The sequence below is a fragment of the Pholis gunnellus genome, assembly GCF_910591455.1.
Source record: "Pholis gunnellus genome assembly, chromosome: 6".
NCBI classification, from domain to species: Eukaryota; Metazoa; Chordata; class Actinopteri; order Perciformes; family Pholidae; genus Pholis; species Pholis gunnellus.
This window is the reverse complement of record NC_136532.1, coordinates 25,992,092-26,014,130: the sequence shown is the minus strand read 5'-3', so window position 1 is coordinate 26,014,130 and position 22,039 is coordinate 25,992,092. Positions and strand designations below refer to the sequence as shown.

At 42.1% G+C, this 22,039-nt stretch overlaps 2 protein-coding genes across 2 annotated transcripts; one reads left to right on the top strand and one right to left on the bottom strand.

Annotated features, from left to right (window-relative positions):
* Positions 1–2,291: 2,291 nt before the first annotated feature.
* On the top strand, positions 2,292–16,000 carry rufy3 (RUN and FYVE domain containing 3). The gene is made up of 18 exons (XM_079161246.1): positions 2,292–2,609; positions 7,632–7,805; positions 8,138–8,255; positions 8,428–8,529; positions 9,010–9,133; positions 9,912–9,976; positions 10,471–10,536; positions 10,629–10,698; positions 10,795–10,884; positions 11,015–11,098; positions 11,228–11,395; positions 11,956–12,053; positions 13,043–13,162; positions 13,378–13,492; positions 13,601–13,686; positions 13,771–13,801; positions 13,928–14,005; positions 14,576–16,000. Exons 1-18 carry the CDS (start codon positions 2,360–2,362, stop codon positions 14,717–14,719), a joined length of 1,983 nt encoding a protein of 660 aa, XP_079017372.1. The 5' UTR covers positions 2,292–2,359; the 3' UTR covers positions 14,720–16,000.
* A 294-nt stretch (positions 16,001–16,294) lies between these two features.
* Positions 16,295–21,510, bottom strand: grsf1 (G-rich RNA sequence binding factor 1). The gene is made up of 10 exons (XM_079161247.1): positions 20,933–21,510; positions 20,078–20,222; positions 19,781–19,936; positions 19,441–19,575; positions 19,077–19,215; positions 18,827–18,957; positions 17,990–18,075; positions 17,768–17,903; positions 17,167–17,221; positions 16,295–16,854 (listed from the first exon to the last, which is right to left on the bottom strand). Exons 1-10 carry the CDS (start codon positions 21,152–21,154, stop codon positions 16,851–16,853), a joined length of 1,209 nt encoding a protein of 402 aa, XP_079017373.1. The 5' UTR covers positions 21,155–21,510; the 3' UTR covers positions 16,295–16,850.
* Between the last annotated feature and the right edge of the window lie 529 nt (positions 21,511–22,039).

Genomic DNA, 22,039 nt, shown 5'->3' with positions numbered 1-22,039 from the left:
TGGGAACTTTTTTTTAGGCCATATGTTTTAGGACTAATATTTGTTTGATTCCAACAACTTCTGCAAAAAGAAGCTCTGTTATTTATCACATGATACAAATAAAAAGTCAGCTACTTATTCTTTTGTGCTCTCACATAAATTCTACCATATTGATGTTTAGCAGGAATCATGTTTACCATATTCACCTCTAGCGTGATTACCTGCTAATATAACACAAAGTACAGCTGAGGCTGATGGGAGTGACATTGGTCTCAGAGGTATTTGGTTTTAAACCAGAGTATTGGACAAACGCTGAGTAGAAGTTGGAGTAGAAGCACTGCTGGGTCTTTATGGCGATCACATACACGTGCTCTCTGGATCTGTCAGATGTGCTGCTCTTATTTATTCTCGTTGCACAGGTTGAATACGGTCTCAAAAGAGTATGAAATTCAAGTCTTTATAAAGATATCTTCAAAAATAGATGCGTTTCGTTTCAAAGTACCTGCAAGCTGGTTTTTATATTGTGTGGTATGAAAGGAGGACGCTTGAGCTACGTCTTACCGATTGCATTCCTCGCAGTCTGTGGACCGACTAACGGAGTCAGTGTTGTAGTTGTTTTCGTGTTCCTGTTAATCTGTGACAAGAGAGAGCCAGATCCGAGCTGCTGGTTTCTGGCCCTTCAGGTGCACATTGCTCTGAGAAAGAGCACGCAAAGCAGAGTGTAACATTGAGCCACTAAGACACCGCGTGTAACATTGATTTACTGGGCTTTAATGAAAAGTCTGTCTGGTGTCCTGCTGGTTAACACTAGAGACGGTGGAGACAGTTGCTTTTTACTTGCAGTGGAATCTGACAAAATCTTAGACGCCTTATTGATTTAAAGCAACAACAAAAAGATACTCTCTCCATCAAAAAGCATTTCAAACGTTTGAAGGGGAAACTAAAATGCATGTCTCTGTATGTTATTTCAGATTGCTCTTAAATCTCACAGATGTCAGACTTGGCAGGTGCTGCTGGTCGGGATAGAGGTACGAAGGCAGTGAAATGTCCACGGAGAAAGAAAGCACATCCATTGTACGTTAGTCCTGCATCTCCTTCTATGGGCCGTGTTGGGGTATTACTTCTGTGACAGAGGAGAGTATCAAAGGGAGAAATAAATGGTGACAATATTAACCATGTTTGATAAATCCACACTTATAACATGAGCAGCAACTTTAAACCAGATTAAAACCTTATTAAATCCTTTTGGTATCTAAACTGAATTAAACCACCCTGGTCACCATTGACATCTGGTTTAACAGCTCCTCTGTATTGCCCCTTCTTTTACATCTCCTCTACTCATTCCCAAACAATAATGTGAACGATAAGTTAGTCTTTCTACAACGTAAGGACTCGTAATTTTCGCTTTCCTATGAACATGTACTGTTTGGTTTTATTAATTACTTTTCAGCTCAAGCCAATAGCCAATTAGTACTATTTTACACTGACAAGGATATACTGACATGTACCTCAAACTCAATCCACTTAACTCCTAAACTTTCTTCTGATTTATCTTTTATAGTATCTGTACATGTAGTGTGATGCATGTCTTAATACAGCTCATACACGAATTTCCCATTTATATATATATATTATATATACATATATATGTATTATATGGTACATATACAGTATATATATATATATATATATATAATAATTATATAATATATATTATACTTCTATATTATATATATAATATATAGATATATTCTATGGCAAAAACCGCTGGCTTAGGCCTTTAAGCTGTTGTTTATAAGTAAGTATTGCGTCATTATTATTTATTATACATCACTCGGATATCTATCTATGTCTTATTTCTGATATCAGTGCTATTGTAAATACACATTCATGAATATAAGCAGCCTAAAAGTAGCCCAAACGTAAGGTGTATGTTTCATACAAATTATCCTGGTATAATTGTATGTATTGTTATACAGCAAGCAGCGTTATTTAAGATTGTTTTAAGTGTCCTGTCCACACAGAAAAAAAGTATTTAAATAGTTCATCAGAGAGTCTTGAAAACTGGAGAGGCACAAGAGCGCCGGCGTGTATCGCAATGAATCATGGGAGTATCCACGCGTTAATGCTCAGTCATGGAGCCGCTACTCGTGAGTCATCGCGGTCATCTTCCCCTCACGTGGACAATCTCTGGTCGTCTCTGGTCGTCTCTGGACCATCCCGCTGACACAGCGCGCAAACTCTCGCGATATTAGCAACAGATTTAAACCAAAATGCTAGTGTCAAGCTATTTCCGGGTCATGTGGAGGCTGTGGAGGACAGGACGAAAGGCGTAGTGATTACTGGAGAGATGAAGTGAATTTAACCGAAGGGTGAGAGGATGGCGGAGCGGGATGTGTCGGGGGAAGTATCATCTTCAGGGGTTTCAGAAAGTGCACGTGCACAAATCTCCTCGGATGGAAACGGACACGTTGACAGTCCCGACGAGACTCTCTCTCCGACGTCGGTGATCTACTTCCAGGAGGCTTTAAACTCCTCAAACTTGAGATTTGGGAAGGCTGGCTCGCTGTCACCCACTCCGCCTCGACAGTATGACTTCAAGATCGAACGAATCGAGTCAAAGCGCAAAAGTAAGTGCTAAATAACTTGTGAAAAGTCCAGATATTCACCTAACTAGCTAGCTAACATTATCCATATTAACATAATTTACCCAGAACAACCTGCTGTTAGCATTGCTAGCTTGTTAGTGTTGGCTAACTTTTGACCAAGTGTAAACAAACAACTTCCTACCTGCTTAGGATTTAACAACACTGTCAACAGCTAGCTTAGCTAACGAAGTTTATAAATAAGATAATATAAGATAATCCTTTATTAGTGCCGCAGTGGGGAAATTTAGTGCAAACAAGAGAAATAGTAAAACAAATAAATAAAGATTAAAACAATTATAAATATGTAAAGAATATTAAAATAGTAAGAAAATCCACACTAACTAAAATAACTAAAATATTATATATACAGACAGACCGAATAATTGTAGTATTGCAATATTATATATACAGTGTATTTATATGGCACAGATTTTTTGTGTTGTGTGGTCAAATAGAAGGTAATATAAACTGTCAGTGTAACACTTAAAGTACTTAATCTATGCGGTTTATCAATCAGTACATATAACTGTTGTTGAACGATTTGGTTTAATTGATTTATATCTCCACTGGTTGCTGCGATCAAATGAATCTGTGTCTGTGGTACATTTCATATTTGTTGTTCTCCATATTTCACATGAAGTAACCAAACATCTGCAGTTATTTACTGCTTTAACTGAACAGATAATAAAAGAAGACACTAGCTTAGTTTCCTGCACTTCTACCCAAGTTGTCGTCTGTGATTAACTCAGCGTTGCCTTTATTTATATATTTATATTCTCATTGCATTTATGATAATTATTGTCTGTCGGCACCAAAGCATTGAAGACTTTCCAAGATATTACAATATGAGACAGAATATTTTCTGGGATTTGGGTCAAACTTGGGATATCTCTTCTTAAATGAGTTGGTTAGTTGTTTTTTGTTTGAGCTTTTCTGTTTCATATAATTGTAAATTATATATCTTTGAAGTGTTGGGCTGTTGCTCCAGCAAAACGTGTGTTTTGAATATGTCACTTTGGACTCTGGGAAAGCTCTAAAACATTTTATTGGACATTTTATTCATACAGAAAAGAATCTGCCCTGACCGATACTGGATCCTCGAGGCCAGCACTACAATAACTAAAGTGTTATGAGGGAGTTAAATAAACCTGATGACGACTTAACGGCAGAAAGTAATTCTTTAAAAACGTATCGAGCACATTCTTGATACTGATCTTCTATTTATTTAAAGACTTTTACAGACATGCTCTGTTATGGACAAATACTGTTTTTTGCATTTGTGTACTTCAGTTTCTTGTTTCTTATTGGCATATATATATATATATATATATATATATAATATATATATATATATATATATATATAATATATATCAGTCAGTAATGGTGTTTGATTTCAATTCAAACCAGATTTCTGTTTAGTTTCGAGGGTCTGACTTAACTTTTGTTTCATATTTATTCTCATTATTATCTACCCAACATCTTCCTCGTTGGTTTGTTTTGGTTCATTTTGCAAAAAGGAAATTTTAACTAAAGAGGTAAAAATAATACATTAAAGTACGGTTTATATTTTGTACTACTGTATCATTACTGTCAAAATATATGATATTCATTTATTAGTCTAGCTCTTAAAATAAATCTGAAGATTATCGATGATTAAAATAAATGTTTGTTGCATCACTAATCTTAATAAATAAGATCACGAATTCAAGAAATCATTTTGTATTAATCTGTGATGGAACAATAATTCTGATGAATCGATATTACATACGGTCATTATTTAATTAAATCTGCTAATTAGTTGAATAAACTAATGAGGTCTTTTAGCGCTTGTACAGGACATTTATATAATAAGTGGTTTGAAAGCAACCGGACACAAATGACCCGATTGAGCTTAAACGTGAACTCTTCCTGCTTCTTAAAGCTAATCAGCACTCGAATGAACCGTCTAAATCGGTCTCTTCTGTCTCTTCTGTCTTTTCTAAGACGTTCCTCTCTTGGTTTTCTTCTGTTGGGAATTAGAATCACGCGAGGCCCATTTACATCCTGGACACTCTCTGCTGTCTCTGCTGCAGCCGGCTCAATAATGGTCAAATAACAGGACGTTTTGTTTCAGGTCAGAGGAAACTCTTGATGCTTGAGAGGCAGATGAGTCCTCTGCTGCATCATTAGCATTGGCTGGCTACTCTGGGTGCCCCTCCTTCCTCCTCCCCCCCCCCCCATTTACGCATGCACCATCTGCTCACGTGACGATGTGTTGCTGTACCCAGCGCTACCGTCAGCCATCTTTGGTCGACACCCACCCAGTGCATTCGCTGCGGTGCACACAGGCAGTGAAATCAGAGCGAGCCGGTGCTGAGCCGACCGGAGGAGGGCTGTGATTATTTAGCACGGTGCTCTCCTGCATTTTAAATCCCCCCCCCCCAGTCTGTGCGAAAGGGGATTACAAGAGGTTGAAGAGGAGGAGGAGGAGGAGGAGGAGGAGGAGGAGGTGTTGAGGAGGAGAGAGCAGGGCAGCCTCTCTCAAGACAGCAGCGTATTTCACTCAGTTGTAACAAGGAGAGGAGGAGGATGCAGGCATAAAGAGGAGGAAGAGCAGCACCCTTTCTAGCACCTGCTGTGGGCCTTTCCCCGTCTTCTGGCCTTTTATCCTCTTTTGTTTTGATGCTCTTTTCATCCCTCTTCTCTCCGACTTGTCATTTTCCTGGGAGGGGGGCTGGTGGCCTCCACTCGTTTGTGGAACAAAAAGCTACTTCGCCCTTTTCTTCTCTTCTCCCCCCCCCCCCCCCCCCGGCTGGTGTTGGTTTTTGCATCAGCTGAGTCATCATGTCTGACCTGACGCCTCAGAGCGAAACCCCCACCCCCACCACTGACAAGATCACCCAGGCCGCCCGGGAGACCATCTATCTCTGCAACTTCCGCGTGTCCGTCGACGGCGAGTGGCTCTGCCTCCGCGAGCTCAACGACATCTCCCTGACGCCGGACCCCGAGCCGGCCCATGAAGGTAATGTGACGGGTTAGCTCATCGGACGGTCTGAGTGCACAGTGAGCTCTCTTGTTTGGGCGTGGTGGCACAACGGGGGGGGGTGTCCACACGGGGTCCTCGGACGCAACACGTTTCGTGTGGTGACGACGTGTCCGTCTGAGCCGCTGTCCCGATGGATGTCGGGCGAGACGGTTTCATGTCTTGAGAGTTGCACAGCAGGATGACGCTGCTGGTAAATAAGCCAGGGCCGCGCAGCAAAAACAACCAGGAAGTGGCTTTTTACAACAATATGTATAAAGCCTAACATTTGGTGTCTGTTTACCTTAATCTGACTAAATAGAACACACAGGTTTGTACGTTGTGGATTTTCAGATGCAACTGAATCCAGATATTTAGATGGCGAGGCTTTTCCTCTTCCTCATCTCTTGCCACGCCCTCTCTCTCTCTCTCTCTCTCTCTCTCTCTCTCTCTCTCTCTCTCTCTCTCTCTCTCTCTCTCTCTCTCTCTCTCTCTCTCTCTCTCTCTCTCTCTCTCTCTCTCTCTCTCTCTCTCTCTCTCTCTCTCTCTCTCTCTCTCTCTCTCTCTCTCTCTCTCTCTCTCACACAGACGGTCTGACGGGCAGATCCACGGTTTTCACGAGTAACGCAGGCGGTTCAGACGTTTCTCCGGCCAGTTGGCTAATTCAACACTGCAGCACTGCTGTAAAGATCTCCCAGAGGAGCTTTAACAGGCAGCGACTGTTCATTATCAGGGATGCTGACTTGTGTCTAATAATCTAGAACTAGAATGGTCATTTAATTATAGCTGATATTTTTTATTTTTTTGCAATATTATTATAAACCTGTTTAACTCAAATGTAAGTAACCTTTACTTTACACACATGGTGCGTGCTCATTTGGTTGTGTAGCAGGTGATATTTGAACGTGGACTATCTTAACTTGGTGGAGGAAGTGCTCCGGTTTGTACTTCAGTAAAAGTAGAAATACTCTGTTACAGGTTAAAGTCCTGCATTCAAACAACTGAAGTAAAAGTGCAAAATGTTAAGATCAAACTATATGATAAATACCAAAAGTAAAAGGAGCGCATTATGTAGACTGGCCCTTTTCAGAATAATCTAAATTATATTATTGGAATATAATTATTGTGTTCAACACTTTAATGTTGCTGCTGATGGAGCTCATTTTAACTACTTTATATATTGCTGCTGTAGCAGTATATAAATCTATAATTGTGTATCATAACTTATTGTTGTTTTATATGTTGTATTATTATATTCTGAGTCTGTAGTGAAAAATACAGTTTGAGTAAATGTAGGCTCCTTACATTTTTCTCTTTACTCTGAAGGAAACGTTAGTCCGTCATGTTGTTGCATTCTGTCTACAAAGCGAAGTAAAGAAAACATAAAGTATAATATTCCTCATTCACCAGCTTCCCTGTTTCATCCCAGTATTTAATAACATGGGTGTGCACATTGTGTGTTGTAATTACGTGTAATGAGGAAAGCTTTTCTCATCAAACCAGAGCTATTAAAATCAGAATCCAGATTTACACCATTCTAGTAACAACAGAGTGTGTGTGTGTGTGTGTGTGTGTGTGTGTGTGTCTTTTGTGTTGGAAGTCGAGACTTTTGATCTCTAAAACGTGAAAGTCCATGCAAACTACAGGCCAAATGTAAGAATGTATTAATAATGTAAACGACTGAAGGGCTCTGCTGAAAGCCTCTCAGTGTCTATTTATCCCCATAAATAATGGATGAGCCATAAACGGATCACACGGAGGATTAAGAGCCGACTTTATTAGCTTTTACTCGTTGAACCGGGGTTTCTTTCAAAGTTATTCATTGTTCTCGGTTTGCTGTGTTGGTGCCTAAAGTCTCGTGTTTACAGATGAAAAGTAACTTTTCTTTATTTCCAACAAAAGCTCATTTTGTCGACTTTACTTTTCCGTCTTGGAGAACATTGGATCTCGTAGTGTCACTAGTGCGAGGACTATGGTGACCTCTTTCTCCTTCTCCGTTAGATCCCAAGGATCCGATTGCGATCGAGAGGCTTAACTTGATGAACATGGCCAAACTGAGCATCAAGGGCCTGATCGAGTCCGCTCTCAACCTGGGACGCACGCTGGACTCTGACTACGCACCTCTCCAGCAGTTCTTCGTGGTGATGGAGCACTGTCTGAAGCACGGGTTGAAAAGTACGTACTCGGCGCTCTGCGCGCTGTCACCCGTTCAAAGCTGCGTAAGTCGGCGGCTCTTACAAAGTCGGTAAACGTTCGAGATGTCGACCGCTTTGGTAACTGTACAAAAATGTTCGTACAGGACGTTTTTCTGTCCCAGAATACTTATAAAACCCATAAATCTATGTGGTTGTGATGCATATTTACTTACCAACATCGTCCTGTCTTATTCAAACCAACAGAAGAGACGCACTTCTGTTAATAAATGATTCCCGGGTGGTCTCCGTTGCTCTGTATGTTGTGTGATGATAAATGAAAGGTCTCAACAAGCACCGTCTGTCAACCCTCAGCCAAGAAGACCTTCCTGGGGCAGAACAAGTCGTTCTGGGGGGCGCTGGAGCTGGTCGAGAAGCTGACGCCTGAAGCAGGAGAGATCACTGCCAGTGTCAAAGACCTGCCCGGCCTCAGGTGAGTCCGTTGTGTCAATTCCCTAAAGAAACGCAGTCATAACTTCAGGTTTAGTTGATATTATCATCAATGCCCCTTTTCCAAAATGTGTGCACAAAATATGGCAACGGTTTAACTCTGGCGGCCATTACAGATTGGAAGCATTTATTTTCTCTACTTTATTTGGTTCCAGAACTCCTCTCGGGCGAGGTCGCGCCTGGTTGCGACTGGCTTTGATGCAGAAGAAGCTCTCTGACTACATGAAGACCATCATCAACAGAAAGGACCTGCTCAGGTGTGTTGACCGCGTTGACGCCCATTTGGCTCCTAGAATAATGCCGTAGAAGTGAGGCTCAGATCTTCTCCGTGATGTTGTTTTTGTTTTATTTATTTTTATGTCAATCACCTCATGAAAGCAGCAGTCTGCACGTACGTTGCCCCACCTTGACCAACCAGAGCCACGGCCACATGTAGTTCTCTGAAGACACATTCCATGCACCGCATTTGGGGAAATTAAAGGGGAAAGTCACAACAAAGTAAAAAAAGCGTTGGTCAGTTCCCTTGTTTGTGGTCAGAATTGAAGAAGCAGATGTTGACTTTTAGTCCGTATTATGGCTCAAGCGCCAAATACACTGGGTCCTACATTTCCCATAATGCAACAGAAGACCGACTTCTTCGGAAAAGAGATTATAAATAAATCTCAATGGCACTTTCCTGCAAAGATGCAGGTTGGATCCAATAGATTACAGAATAACCTCCGGCCTCGTCTCTGCAGTGAGTTCTATGAGGCGAACGCGTTGATGATGGAGGAGGAGGGCGCCGTCATCGCCGGGCTGCTCGTTGGACTAAATGTCATCGACGCCAATCTGTGTATGAAGGGAGAGGACCTGGACTCTCAGGTAATCCTGCTTTCACTTCTAACAACACCCGGAGCTGCAGGAACACCACAACATGTTTGACCCGCTGTCACAGGACGGCGGGGAGAGAAGAAGAAGAAATAATCATCACTTCTGGGTTTTAACACTTTGGGCCTCAAGCAGCAACTTTCTCTTAAATTTCTCTCATATTTAGAGAAACAAATTAGAGTCGTGCGTTCATTAATTGCATTGGTAACGCCCCCTAAACGCCTTATAAGGGCAGGTGTTCTAGCACATGCTCAAGAAGTGGAGAGATTTCACCAAAAAAAAAAAAAGTCGTTGGATAATTTATGGCCTGTGAAAGACAGTGTTTTGTTTTTTTAAAGTCTCCAGTGCAGAGGTACCAGAGGGTAGTTTGTACCCTCATCACTGTTCTTGAGGTAATTCCATCGACACAGACGGCCTTTCTACATCTCTGCTTCACCCTCTGATTAGTTGTCAGTGTGGGACTGAAGCCAGAGGACGGGCAGGTGGCCAGTAGTGTCTTCAGCTCAGTACGCGATCATCACTCCCAAGTACAACGAAGCGAAAGCTCTCCACTGACGAACCGGTCGTTAATTAGCGGCTGAAATATTTCAATAACCTGAATGCATCTTAACCAGGACAAAACGACGTAATGCATGAAAACACCTCAGGTTGTCTAAGTGCACACATTAGTGCGGGTAGTAGTCGCGTTGTTGTTTATTCTTTTTTTACATATGAACTGATGTGTGGTTTCATTGTCGTGGATTTTCTGTTTCTTACTGAATCGCTCCTGCAGGTCGGCGTGATTGATTTTTCGATGTACCTCAAAGACGGAGGACACAGCAGCAAGAGTGCAGAGGGGTGAGCGCTGCTTTCTTTATTGGTTTAAATCTGGTTTGTTTGTTTTAAAGAATGGATTTATTACGTTTCTTATTTTACACAAGAACTATTATCACGTGTGAGCTAAGACACAAGAACAGATCAACGAACGTATTCAGGAAGTTACAGGAAAGAGTTTATATTGCAGGTAAATCACAGGTTAGTTGTAAAATAATGGAGAATCTGTAATTCTTTGGGTTTAAAAAATGTCTAGTTTAAGATACTAAGTCATGATATTGAGAGTTTCTTGTTATTTTTAGTTTCTCATCATAATAACTTAAAGGATCTTTGTTTTGTCATCACATTGGCGTTAATGAGCTTCCATAGGATCAGAGAAAATCATTGTTAGCTGTTAGCTTTTAATTCAAACAAGATGTCCGACAGCTAGCTACATGTTTTAGTTTAGCTGCGACGTCTTCCTTCCATCTACTTGTCGTTTCATTCGTCTTCCTCTCTCTCTCTCTCCTCTTCCTCAGCGACGGTCAGATCACGGCGATTCTCGACCAGAAGAATTACGTGGAGGAGCTGAACAGACATTTGAGGTTTGTCAGCGTGACCGTTGTCGCTCCGCCGCCTTTCGTTGAGCTGCTCGTTGAGCTGCTGACTCATGGGATGTTTCTGTTTCTGCTTGTAGCGCGTCAGTAAACAACCTCCAGGCCAAGGTGGACGCTCTGGAGAAGTCCAACACCAAACTCACGGAAGAGGTGAGCTTCGACTCGCAGCTGAACTTCCAACACAGCTGCTGAGGTTTCTTGTCTTGCTCACAGAAGGAAGTGTTCTCCCGACTTTTGTCTCCGCAGCTCGCTGTGGCAAATAACCGGATCATCACTTTACAAGAAGACGTGGAGCGAGTGAAGGAGGAGAGCTCGTATCAGCTGGAGTCCAGGAAGGTGAGCGCGACATCCATTTAACTCTTTATAGGAAAGAAGTTTATTAAGGAATATAGTTTATTGCAATAAGTTGCAATTAGTTGGGTTGTAAATGTGCGTTGCCGTTTTTTGTCATTTTTACATTTTTCAGGCTTCAAGAAGCGACTCGGCGCCAGACGGACAAGTGCTGGGCGAAACACGCAAGCAGCTCAAAGAGGAAACTTTGCTTCGATTGGTGAGTTTCAGGCTCTACTCTGAATCCTCTATATTCTGAGAGTATCTATAGATTCCTTTTGCAATTCGTATGTGTCGTAAACTCGTGGAGGTAGAAGTGCGTATGTGAAGTAGAAGTCTCTCTGCGCAGGATGTGGAGAAGGAGCTGGAGGTGCAGATCGGGATGAAGCAGGAGATGGAGCTGTCCATGAAGATGCTGGAGAAAGACGTCTGTGAGAAGCAGGACGCTCTGGTGGAGCTCCGGGAGCAGCTGGAGGACCTCCGCGTCATCAACCAACAGCTCAGCCACAAGTCACAGGTGAAGGCGGATGTTTTCACCGCGTCGGTGCCGCTGCCGCCGCGCGGGATGCTGAGCAGAACATCCACAAATGTCCTCATTTACTGCTCTGGTTGTTAAGTGTGGAATCTGTGGAATGTGTGGTGCGAAGCAGCCTTCGCTGCGGGTTCCTAACAAACACCTCTGCCCGTGTTTGGATGTCTTTTCTTAATGAATACTACAATACCCACAAGCCTCGGCCTTAACTGCGACGGATGAGAAACCGGTCAAAGGCCGTAGTTACTGAACTCCTCTAATGTCGACCCAGAAACCAAAAGGACATTCATTTAATCTGCAGATTGAGTTTTGGGGTTTTTCCACTCAAACGTAATCGTTAGCTTCAGCGCCGTTAGCGGTGCACGCGGTATCATTTGCAGCTCTGTGATTGGATGATTCTCGCTATAGAAGCTCGCTGCCGTCAGTCATCTGACATCGTACTTCACGGCTCTGTGTGAAAGAAATCGCCAAACTCGTCCAGTGTTTAGTTAACAAGACATTTGAGATGTCGTCTCCAGTGAAGTGACGTTACTCGTCTTCCTCAGAACGCCGACGCCGGCTCCAAACAGAAGAGTGAAGCCATCTCCCGCCTGGAGGAGAAAATAAACCAGATGAGCGGGACTGTGAAGCAGATGGAGACCAGGTGAGCACAGTTTTCCTCCACAAGCCACGTTTGCTATTTTTGAATGATTATTTGGCGGAACCATTTGCCTACAAAAAACATCTTATTGTCCTGTTTTGTCATTCTTCTCCCTCCACTCTTCACATAATTTCTTTTCCTCATGGTCATTCTTTTGTTTTAACGGCGTACTCAGTGAGAAGCATGTGGTGAAGCAGGCCCGAAACCTGAACTCGGCGGCGGGGAAGCTGCTGCAGCTGCAGCAGTAGTAGCGTTCACGAGTCTCACCGCAAAACATACAACCCTGTCTAATATAGAAATAAACCAAACTAGGATGTTATCTTTTCTGTACGATGCTCCTTTGTTGTTGAAAATAATAATTTAAAAAAAAAGAAACCATTTTCCCACAACTTCCTGCAGTGGCTCTCCAGCATCAGCTTCGAGTAGTGTGGACTGAATCCTCTTAGTGGCCCTCAATCCTTGTGTTCTCTGGCCGATCTGATTTCTTAAAAATACAGCATTAATGCTTTATTTTTTTTTATTTTTTTGGCAAAGGTAAGACGAGTAGATGGCGTCTGAGCAGTTTTTGATGGACACGTCCTGGATGTTTGGGAGGTAGTGGACTTGCTGTAATGTTATTCCAAAGAATAAGACCACTACCGGAGACTGGGCTTGAGTAACTTCAACCAGCGCGGACTGAACAGATGTTTAGTGTCCAAGTGTGTCCGACAGCCGGGGACGGGAGCGAGATAAAGAGAGAAGAAAATGAATTCATTAATTTTGGATTGTATGTGAACATAACCTTGGTGTAAACTGTAGTAATCATTAGGCTAATAAAACGATACACAAACAGCAGCCGGCTTCATCTTCTTTGGGGTTTCAGTCAGCTCTTCATTTTTTTTTTTTTTTGTTTGTTTTCCTTTGAGTTCCCACCATGTTTTCTTTTCTTTTCCGTCACGTTTTGGTTTTACCATAAGTTTATGTAACACCCCCCCCCCCCCTCCCCTGACCAGATGCAAACAGGCTGAGCGAGAGAGGGCTCTGGCTTTGGAGGCCAACCGGCTCTTCAAACAGGAGTTTGGGGACAAAATCGAGAGTCTGCAGGTGGAGGTGGAGCAGCTGAGGAGGCACAGGTAGAGTCTGGGTGACACCAGGGTAATGTTTGTTTATGGTGATTTATAAATCCTTCGTTTCATTTCATTTGTGGCATTAATTCTAAGTTTTTCTGTTTGGTATATTTCTCTTCTTTATTTGTTTTATTCCTTTTTATTTTCTTCGGCCAAAAGCACGATTATGATGAATGTGTTCTTCTTTTTTTTCGTCTAAACTTGTGTTGGTCTGGTTTCAGGTCTAATCTGGAGCTGGAGCTGAGGAAAGAGCGCGAGCGAAGGAGCGAGCATCACGACGCCGGACAGTCCGGCGCTCCTCGGAGGGAGAGGAGACTCCCAGAGAACATCCCAAAAGTAAACCTGCGGCCGTGAGGATGCAAAATGTACAGAGGAACTGAACTGCTCTGTCCTTGTGTGTCATTAGTATGTGTGTGTGTGTGTGTGTGTGTGTTTTACTGACAGCGTGTCCCAGAATCCCCATCAGGCAAAAGGGAGAGCGACCAGTTAAACACAGGAGCAGAGGACAAAACCAGTCTGAGCTCCAGCCTGTAAGTAGTTTTTATTAAAAACAATACGTATATATTCGAGTTGTTTTTAATTTATTCATTTATCCTCTTCTCCACGTTTTTAAGGTCCTCGAGGTCACACCATGAGGACGAACAGGTGAGAGGTCTAAGACGCACAAAGTAAAATGTTTAATTATCTGAAGATGGATCCGTTTATGAGGAAGAAAAACAGCTTTCTAATCCCTTCATGTCAGTAATAAACATGTTGATTTATTTTCTGCAGGACGAGTCCTTGGTGGAGATCAGTCAGCCCTCCGTCTGCACCATGTGTGAACAGGACGACTCCCTCATGAAGACAAAGGTACAGAGATGGAACTTCTTGTCTCATTAAAAGTTTATTTTATCGAGTGAACTATGACTCAGAAGACGTTTAGAGTGCACCGGTCTTTACCTTTAAAGGGTAACTTTGGTATTTTTCCTACTCTATTTTCCGATGTTTTTTGTGTCTAAGTGCGTAATGGAGGACGACATTATTTGAAATTGGTCCAATATTGAAGGAGAACGCGACAGACAGACTCGGGGAAACTCCTCACGGTCACTTTTTCATCCTCTAAAGGTGCTTGTTTGTGCCTCTGACCGGCTCAGATTGTTATTATAAGTGTCTGATAACTTTATGGACAGAAATAAAAAACCTTGTGTCTGACCAAGTGACAACAAAGAGAGAACGGAGTCAGTTTGTTGTGTTTGAGTACAGAAAGAGTAGCTTAGTGCTGTTTAATAGATTCCCGATGTCATGGCTGAATATTGAGCTGATTTTGACAACGTGGCCGAGGTTTTTATTTCTCTGCAGGGTTCTTTTTATAATGTTGTCCGACTTTTCTCTCTCTCTCTCCCTGTGTGTGTTTCTGTAATCGTCTTCCCTCGTCTCTAGAAACAGTGCAAGAACTGCGGCGGCGTCTTCTGTGAGAGCTGCGTGTCCAACGAGCTGCCGCTGCCGTCCACCATCCTCCCGGAGACGGTGTGCACCGCCTGCTTCTCTCTGTTACTGCAGCAGTACGCCTCGACGCCGACATGAAGCAGCAGCGCTGCGTTCAGCCCGTAGAGCTGGCACTGCAAAAAAAAAAAATGCACTTTTTCACTTTGTGACTGGAGGCGTGATGAAAGACCCCGATGGAGTCCTGAACTTCTTTTAGTTACTTTTAGGTTAGTAATGTAAAGACATTTGCCACTGAGAGCCGTCTGGGTGCAGGTTTTCATTCCTTCTCATGCGCTGGTGTCGCCGTAATTCTTTCTTTCTGGCTGAAAATGTTTCGCTGCTTTTAGTGAAAACCTGCATTTTAAAAAGCTGTAAAAAAATGGCATAAAAAAACAACTGGAATCCTCTCATGCGTTTAAAAAAAAAAAAGAGAAACTGACGTTCCACAATGTCCACTAAGTGGATTATTGATTAAAAAGGGTCAACTGACATTTATATATTTTAAATAATTTAGTTTTAAAAGATGAAAAAGGAAAAAACTGGACAGCTGTGTTCCACTATAACGCAGCTGTTAATCATATCTAGATCCGTGTATATATGATGAACTATTTCACTCAGGTGAAGCGTGGATTTACACTCCTTCTCAAAGTGGCCTCTGATGCTGACAAACATCAACTATCCCAAACACTCTCTGACCAAATATTATATTCTACTATGATATTAAACATGTTGGCATTGTGTGGAAGACGTGTGCGGTCAGAAAGCGTTTTATACTCAAAGTAAACGATCATAAATACACATATACGTTAGTGATGCACTCGGTGTAATGAGTTCTGAAGATTGTAAAAACTGTAATGCAGAAGTTAAGAACAGAAAAACACAAATAGTTAAGATAAATCTCAACGTTCTGATCTCAGACTGCTGGAGTTCATCGAGTCTTAGTCAGATTGAAACCACTCTCGATATGAAAGTGATCCAGATCTCTGCAAACGTCCCAAAATATCAGCCTGTTCCCTTTTTAAGTTTACAAAGCGGAGTGTTCTGGGTAAAATAATGTGGCTACTGTAGCTGTTCTGTATTATTTACACTATTTTGTCGCGTCAGACTCTGGTCGATCTCGAAGTTAAATTCTAAACATCGAGATATTTAGATTCTAGTCTTATGATATTACGGCACTTTTAAATGCATGGCTCTCCGCCTGACTGGCTTGCTGTGGACGCGTCCGTGCATCTTTATAACGGCTGGTTTTTATGTTGTGTTGATTCATATGAAGAGTAGTTAGAAGCTCAGTAAATCCAGCTTAGTCGTTCTTGTTGAAGCTAATTAACCCGCCAGATGGAAATGCTTCTTAGATCAACAATAAAGTTTTATTAAATGTTACTCGTGTGTTGACTCTGGATTATTTTATTGTTTCACAGATAATCCTCTGAACTAAAAGGACTTTTTTTATATATTGTGAAGGATGTGATTTGTTTATTCTGTTAAGAACAAACATATTTTGCTCGTTAGAGAAAATACTCGTCATTATAAGTGGATAGTTAAGAGTTTTATTTTAAAGATGCGTCCCCTCTTCAATCCGTTCAAGGCAAACCTTTTTATATTTCATAAAAACACACCACTGACTTTCAAAGCTAGCTTTTGTGTAGCTGAATAAGAGTAATTCATCATATTAAAAACAATTAAAACATCTTTATTTTGAAGCTTTTTGAAGAGATTTGATTGGCCAACTCCAGCTGGTACAACATATGTAAATAAATTGCTAAATGCACATTTGAATGTAGTTTGAGATCAATAGAATTAAGGACGTTATTCAACAGTCTTCCAAAACTGCTCTTTTGATTTACAGATTAATATTTTGTACAAACATTTCCAGAATAATTAAATGTTCAGAGAAAGGCTGTGATATGTGGAAATAAATTAATGTTTTGAAAAACCTTTCAAAATAAGACATGTCATGACTCATCTTCACACTATCTGATGATTTCTCTCTTCGTGGGTGTCAAAACAAACAAACAGCATTTTGTTCCATATTTTAATGTTTGTCACCTTCACTACAATGACTCAGTGGAATACTCTGTTATAAGTTGTTTATGTCGATCTCAGACTGTAACGAACGCCCTCTTGTTGGATAGAGACGGTGAAGGCGATGAAGTTTGTTTATTGTTCGATGTCCAAGTCAGGCTGCAAAATAAATACAATCGTCCTGCGTATGCGTTTGGCATCTGTGTGTTCACCTATAGGAGAAAATAAAACATCTGGAGTTATAAGGGAACAGTAAATACACATGTAAGTATATCAAAATCTCTTTTTACAAAAGGGAAGCAGCACAGAGAGACTGCAGCGAGTTTTTCTTTGTTCCATAAAAAGCTGGGAATTCCCAGCTTGTGAGTTGTATTTACGTCGAAGAGGAAACCAGCTCAGTAAACTGAACTGTCTATAAGAAATGTACAATTATGTCTCCTTTGAAACTTGCTTAAACATGTGAATAAGAAATATAAAAATGTAGTATTTTTCCATCAAGACGTGAGAATTTCCAGCTTTCTCACCTCCTTCTGTCAGATTCTGGGTCAGAGTTCAGGAATAACTCGACGTATCGTTCTCCTGAAGAAATCAGAAAGTTCATATGTTCAGTTTAAATCAACAGCATTTATTCAATCAAAACCCCAACAAATGATTTATACGCCCCTGTAAACATGTACATCCACAGTACGTACATCCCATCTCACCTACAGTATGTGCATCCCGTCTCTCCTACGTACATCCCCGTCTCTCCTACGTACATCCCGTCTCTCCTACGTACATCCCCGTCTCACCTACAGTATGTACACCCCGTCTCACCTACGTACATCCCCGTCTCTCCTACGTACATCCCCGTCTCTCCTACGTACATCCCATCTCTTCTACGTACATCCCCGTCTCTCCTACGTAAGTCCCATCTCTTCTACGTACATCCCCGTCTCTCCTACGTACATCCCGTCTCACCTACGTAAGTCCCCGTCTCACCTACGTACATCCCCGTCTCTCCTACGTACATCCCCGTCTCTCCTACGTACATCCCGTCTCACCTACGTACATCCCCGTCTCTCCTACGTACATCCCCGTCTCTCCTACGTACATCCCGTCTCACCTACGTACATCCCGTCTCACCTATGTACATCTTGTCTCTGGACAAGGCGTTCACGGCGTCCTGGTGGCAGCTGAAGTAAACGTCGGCCTCTCCGTTCGGCCTCCCTTCAGAACCGCATTCAATCAGGATCTTAGACACAACTAGAGGAGAGAAGAACTGCAAGAAGGAAACAAACACATACCATATAAAAACCACGTGCAAAGTGACCTCTAATGCAACCAGCCTCTCTTTAATTTATTTACCTTAACGATGGCTTCTCCAGTCACCTGGAAGGGAAGTCCTCTCATGTGGATGTGGTGAAGCAGCTGAGCCGAGCTCTGAGCGGATCCTGTTGGAGCACATGAGTCAGTTCACATCCAGGTCAACAACAAAAGAAATCAACTCATTTGTGCACATAAAAATGCATTATCTTTAAATTAAAATATCTCCCCACTTTAACACAGTCTACTAACCTAGTAGACGAATAATTTTCACTGAAAATAAAACAAATAGATCACTTTAAACCGATTTTCACCAGGATTTTGTGTTGTGTTGAAAGACGACATTTATTGTCACAGTTTACATTAAACTGTGTCCGTGTAAATGCGTAAACGAGCTGCTGATTATCTGTGTAAATCACAAGTTTCCCTACGACACAATATTAAATTGTTTCTTTGGACAATGATACGATATTTGCTGACATCACAACGTCTGCCACAGAACGATTTTGATTCAATTCAGCCCAATTGTTCCCATTTAACACAATCAGTTACATTTATACTATCGACTCACAACAAGCAACTAAAATATGATTTGACCATTTTATTCCTGAGCTCTGTAGGAAGTGGTGACGCAGACGAGCAATGGGAATTTCAAAATAAAGGCTTATTTTAAAGACGATGATATTGGACCATTGAATCGAATTAAGGATCCAGATAAATGTATCACATTATGCACCAAAGTACACAGTTGAACAACAGTGTTTGAGCTACAAATTATTATATAAAAGTCAGATTTTCATCCTGGTTCTTATTTTATTTTACATGTTTAACCCCTTGTTCTTTTAGGAGGGAGGAGCTAACAAGTCAACACAACCTCACCAGGTTTGTTCTGTGAGGCAAAGGCAGTCCTGTTGGCTGACTGAGGGCCGGCGTGAGGAGAAGCTGAACTCGTCTTCTTCATCCAGCTTGAATAAATCTGCTCCCTTCTGCTGGGAAACACCTCGATGTATCTGCAAAATACAAGCAGCAGAGATGCTCGTGAAGAAAACAAATCGAAGACTTTGTGTTCCTCAAAAAGATGAGAGAAACATTGGAGCGGGCCTCAATGGGAGCGTGAGCGGCGGCCCACCTGTTTCCGATGACCTCTCTGTCTCTCTGCAGAGCTTTGTCAGCTGCTTCGTGGGAGGAAAACTGCACAAAGGCCTCTCCAGAGTTTCTACCTTTGCGGTCCGTGACGATGGTGATCCCGTTCTCCATGATGTCCAAACCTGAGAGACACAAAGACACAAAGTCTTTAATCCTGTATCCTCTCTTCTTTCTCTTTTGGTAAAATATGTTTAAAATAATCTCTCCAGTCATGTGAATCTACTTTGGACTTCGTTCAATTTGATTGGAGGTGTGTGTGTTTGGTTATCAAAAACAAAATCATTTCATTTTACAAGGTATAAAAACAAACATTGCCACGGGGTACGACGAAGTTGGGAGAAGTTTACCCGAGAAAAACTCTCCGATGTCTTCCTCGGTGCAGGAGAAGGGGAGACCTCTGAGACGCACCACGCTGCTCTCAGCCGGAGCCTGGACGGCTTTCTTCAGGATGGTTTCTGCGTCGCTGTTCGTCACTTCATACACTGCAGAAACACACAGAGCATCTGTTTGTATACATTGTTGTATTTACAGTGCATTAGTTTGTGAACGATGGCTCTGTTCAAGTGTCACGGTAAGCTCCCAGGACCCTGAAACTGAAGCAGCGTAATAACCATTAATTTGATCATTTACACTTGTGATTTTCCTGCGTCTGTATTTCGAACCAGCTTGGAGAACAAAGACTCAAACCTTCCACGTATCGCGGGCCGAGGTACTGCCGGTGCTTCTCCAGAGCTTTGCTGACGTCCTCCTCGTGCTCCATCTCGATGAAGGCTTGTCCCGACGGCCTCCCCGCCCGGTCCTCGGTGAGATGGATCCCCTTCACCCCCTCACGTATCCTACACTCTGGAATACAGCAGCAACACGGAAGACAATATGTATTTTTATACAATACATAGAGCTAATAGAGTGCTTAAACACGGATGCATCTGTCAGAAGCAAATATAACATTGAGTTGCGACGCTTCTCCCAAATCCAAACTCTCACCTGAGAAGAACTGCAGGAGGTCCTGAGCCGAGCAGGACCAGGGGAGACCCTTCACCTGCATGATGTACACCTCCTTCTTCTCTGGTTCCGGATCAGTCGGGTAGGCCGGCAGCGGCGGGTAGTCGTCCTCACAAGGTGCTCCTGCCTGGAAGACGTAAATATAAATATGACAATACAGCCACAAACGCAAGTGTTGTTAAAAAGGACCACGGTAGCGTTTTTTCTAGTGTTGATGTTTACGTTTTTCCAGGTATTTTACAGTCCAGTTCACAGTTAAGGTGTTTACCGTAGTGATCAGAGTAATAGAAGTAATGCAGCACTGACTATTTGTTTAATATTTGTCTTTGGCAGTAATTCAACAGTGGTGTTCTACATTTTGTTGCTCCACCTTCACAAGCCTCAACATTAAAGCAATGTACACATTAATGCATCTCTAACTATAATCCAATATATATTCATCTGTCCATTCTACATAATGACTACTTTACTTTGGAGTACATTGTGATGCTCATACTGTGTACTGCTGTTGATAATCACCTCTGTACTAGTTTGTCAGTATTGCCAGAGGTGGAAGAAGTATTCCGATTGTTTAGTATTTTAGTATAAGTAGCAAATAGTGATGCATTATTGTTTACATCCCTTTAATGTAGCAGCTGGTACAAGTGGGACTATTTTAATAACGTGATGTACTGCGGGGTAGTTTTGATGTTGTATTACTAATCTGAATCTGCAAAGTGACTAAAGCTATCAGATACATGTAGTAGAATTAAAATATCTTGACTACAATGTCTAGTAAAATAAGAGTACAACACAGCATAAAATGTAAATAGTCAACATTAATAATCAGTCACTAACCTTGGTACAGAACCGGTACTGGCTCCTTCTCACAGCGGACTGCAGCTGACACACTGCCCGGGTTGTTGGCGTCCATGTCGGCTGCTGACTGAACACGTACCTGCCCGACAACACGCTGCTGCTGCTGCTGCATCTTGTTTTGATACCTGTCTGTAAAGTTAATGGTCTGACTGCGACACACCGCTGCAGTAGAAACAACAGAGATTTACTGTTGCGCGACATGTTAGCCTAGCCTAGCAGGGTGTCAGGTCAGGTCTTTTAGCGTGAAATACGGAGATAAAACAAGTAGTTTTAAGTCAGTTTCTTTGTTAATTTAGCTAGTTGGTTAAGCTACCAGCTTAGCATGGGGCTATAGGAAGCTAGACTGACTCACGTGGGTCAGTCAAGGGCAGAGCTCTAGAGTTCTAACGGAGCTAACAGCTATACGCTTCGTACTTCCGGTTAACCTTTCACAACAAAAGCAGAAACATCAACATATCAAAAGATATTCACATTTTGATCACCTTGCAGAGCTCATCGTTTTTCATTAAGTATATATGTCATAAACAACACACACTTGTGTTTGTTTTACACTCTATGTAATACAATTGTTAAATACATGTGACGCGTTTAGAATACATTTTACCCCCCCCCACGCGTTTCTTATTTGAAAAATCTCCAATCTGCGACTTAATTATTATTCGTATTTTAATCATAGACCGTATATAAGATATTTAAATTAGTAGGTATTCAGGAAGTGGTATTGTCACTAACTAACTTGACATTTTCTCATGCTTCTCAGGGTACATCCCAACTCTCTTATTTGTCATTTCCTCGCTCCTCGATTGAACCGGAATTTGTTCTGCTGCACCACATTGACGGCCGTCCCAAAGCTGCTCGGAGGAGCGAGAATCGAGGAGGGACCTCCGAGGAGACATGAGCGAGGACGCACGAGAACAGCCTTCCAGGAAGTGTTTGAACGGCCGACACACCCCCTCATCGTTCATCTGTTATGTGATTGGACGCTGCAGCTGATCGGACTGACTGACTGGAGTTTCAATCCACAGTGAAGACAGATCACAGATTAGTTTTATGATTCACCATCTGGTTTACATATATGTTCATTGT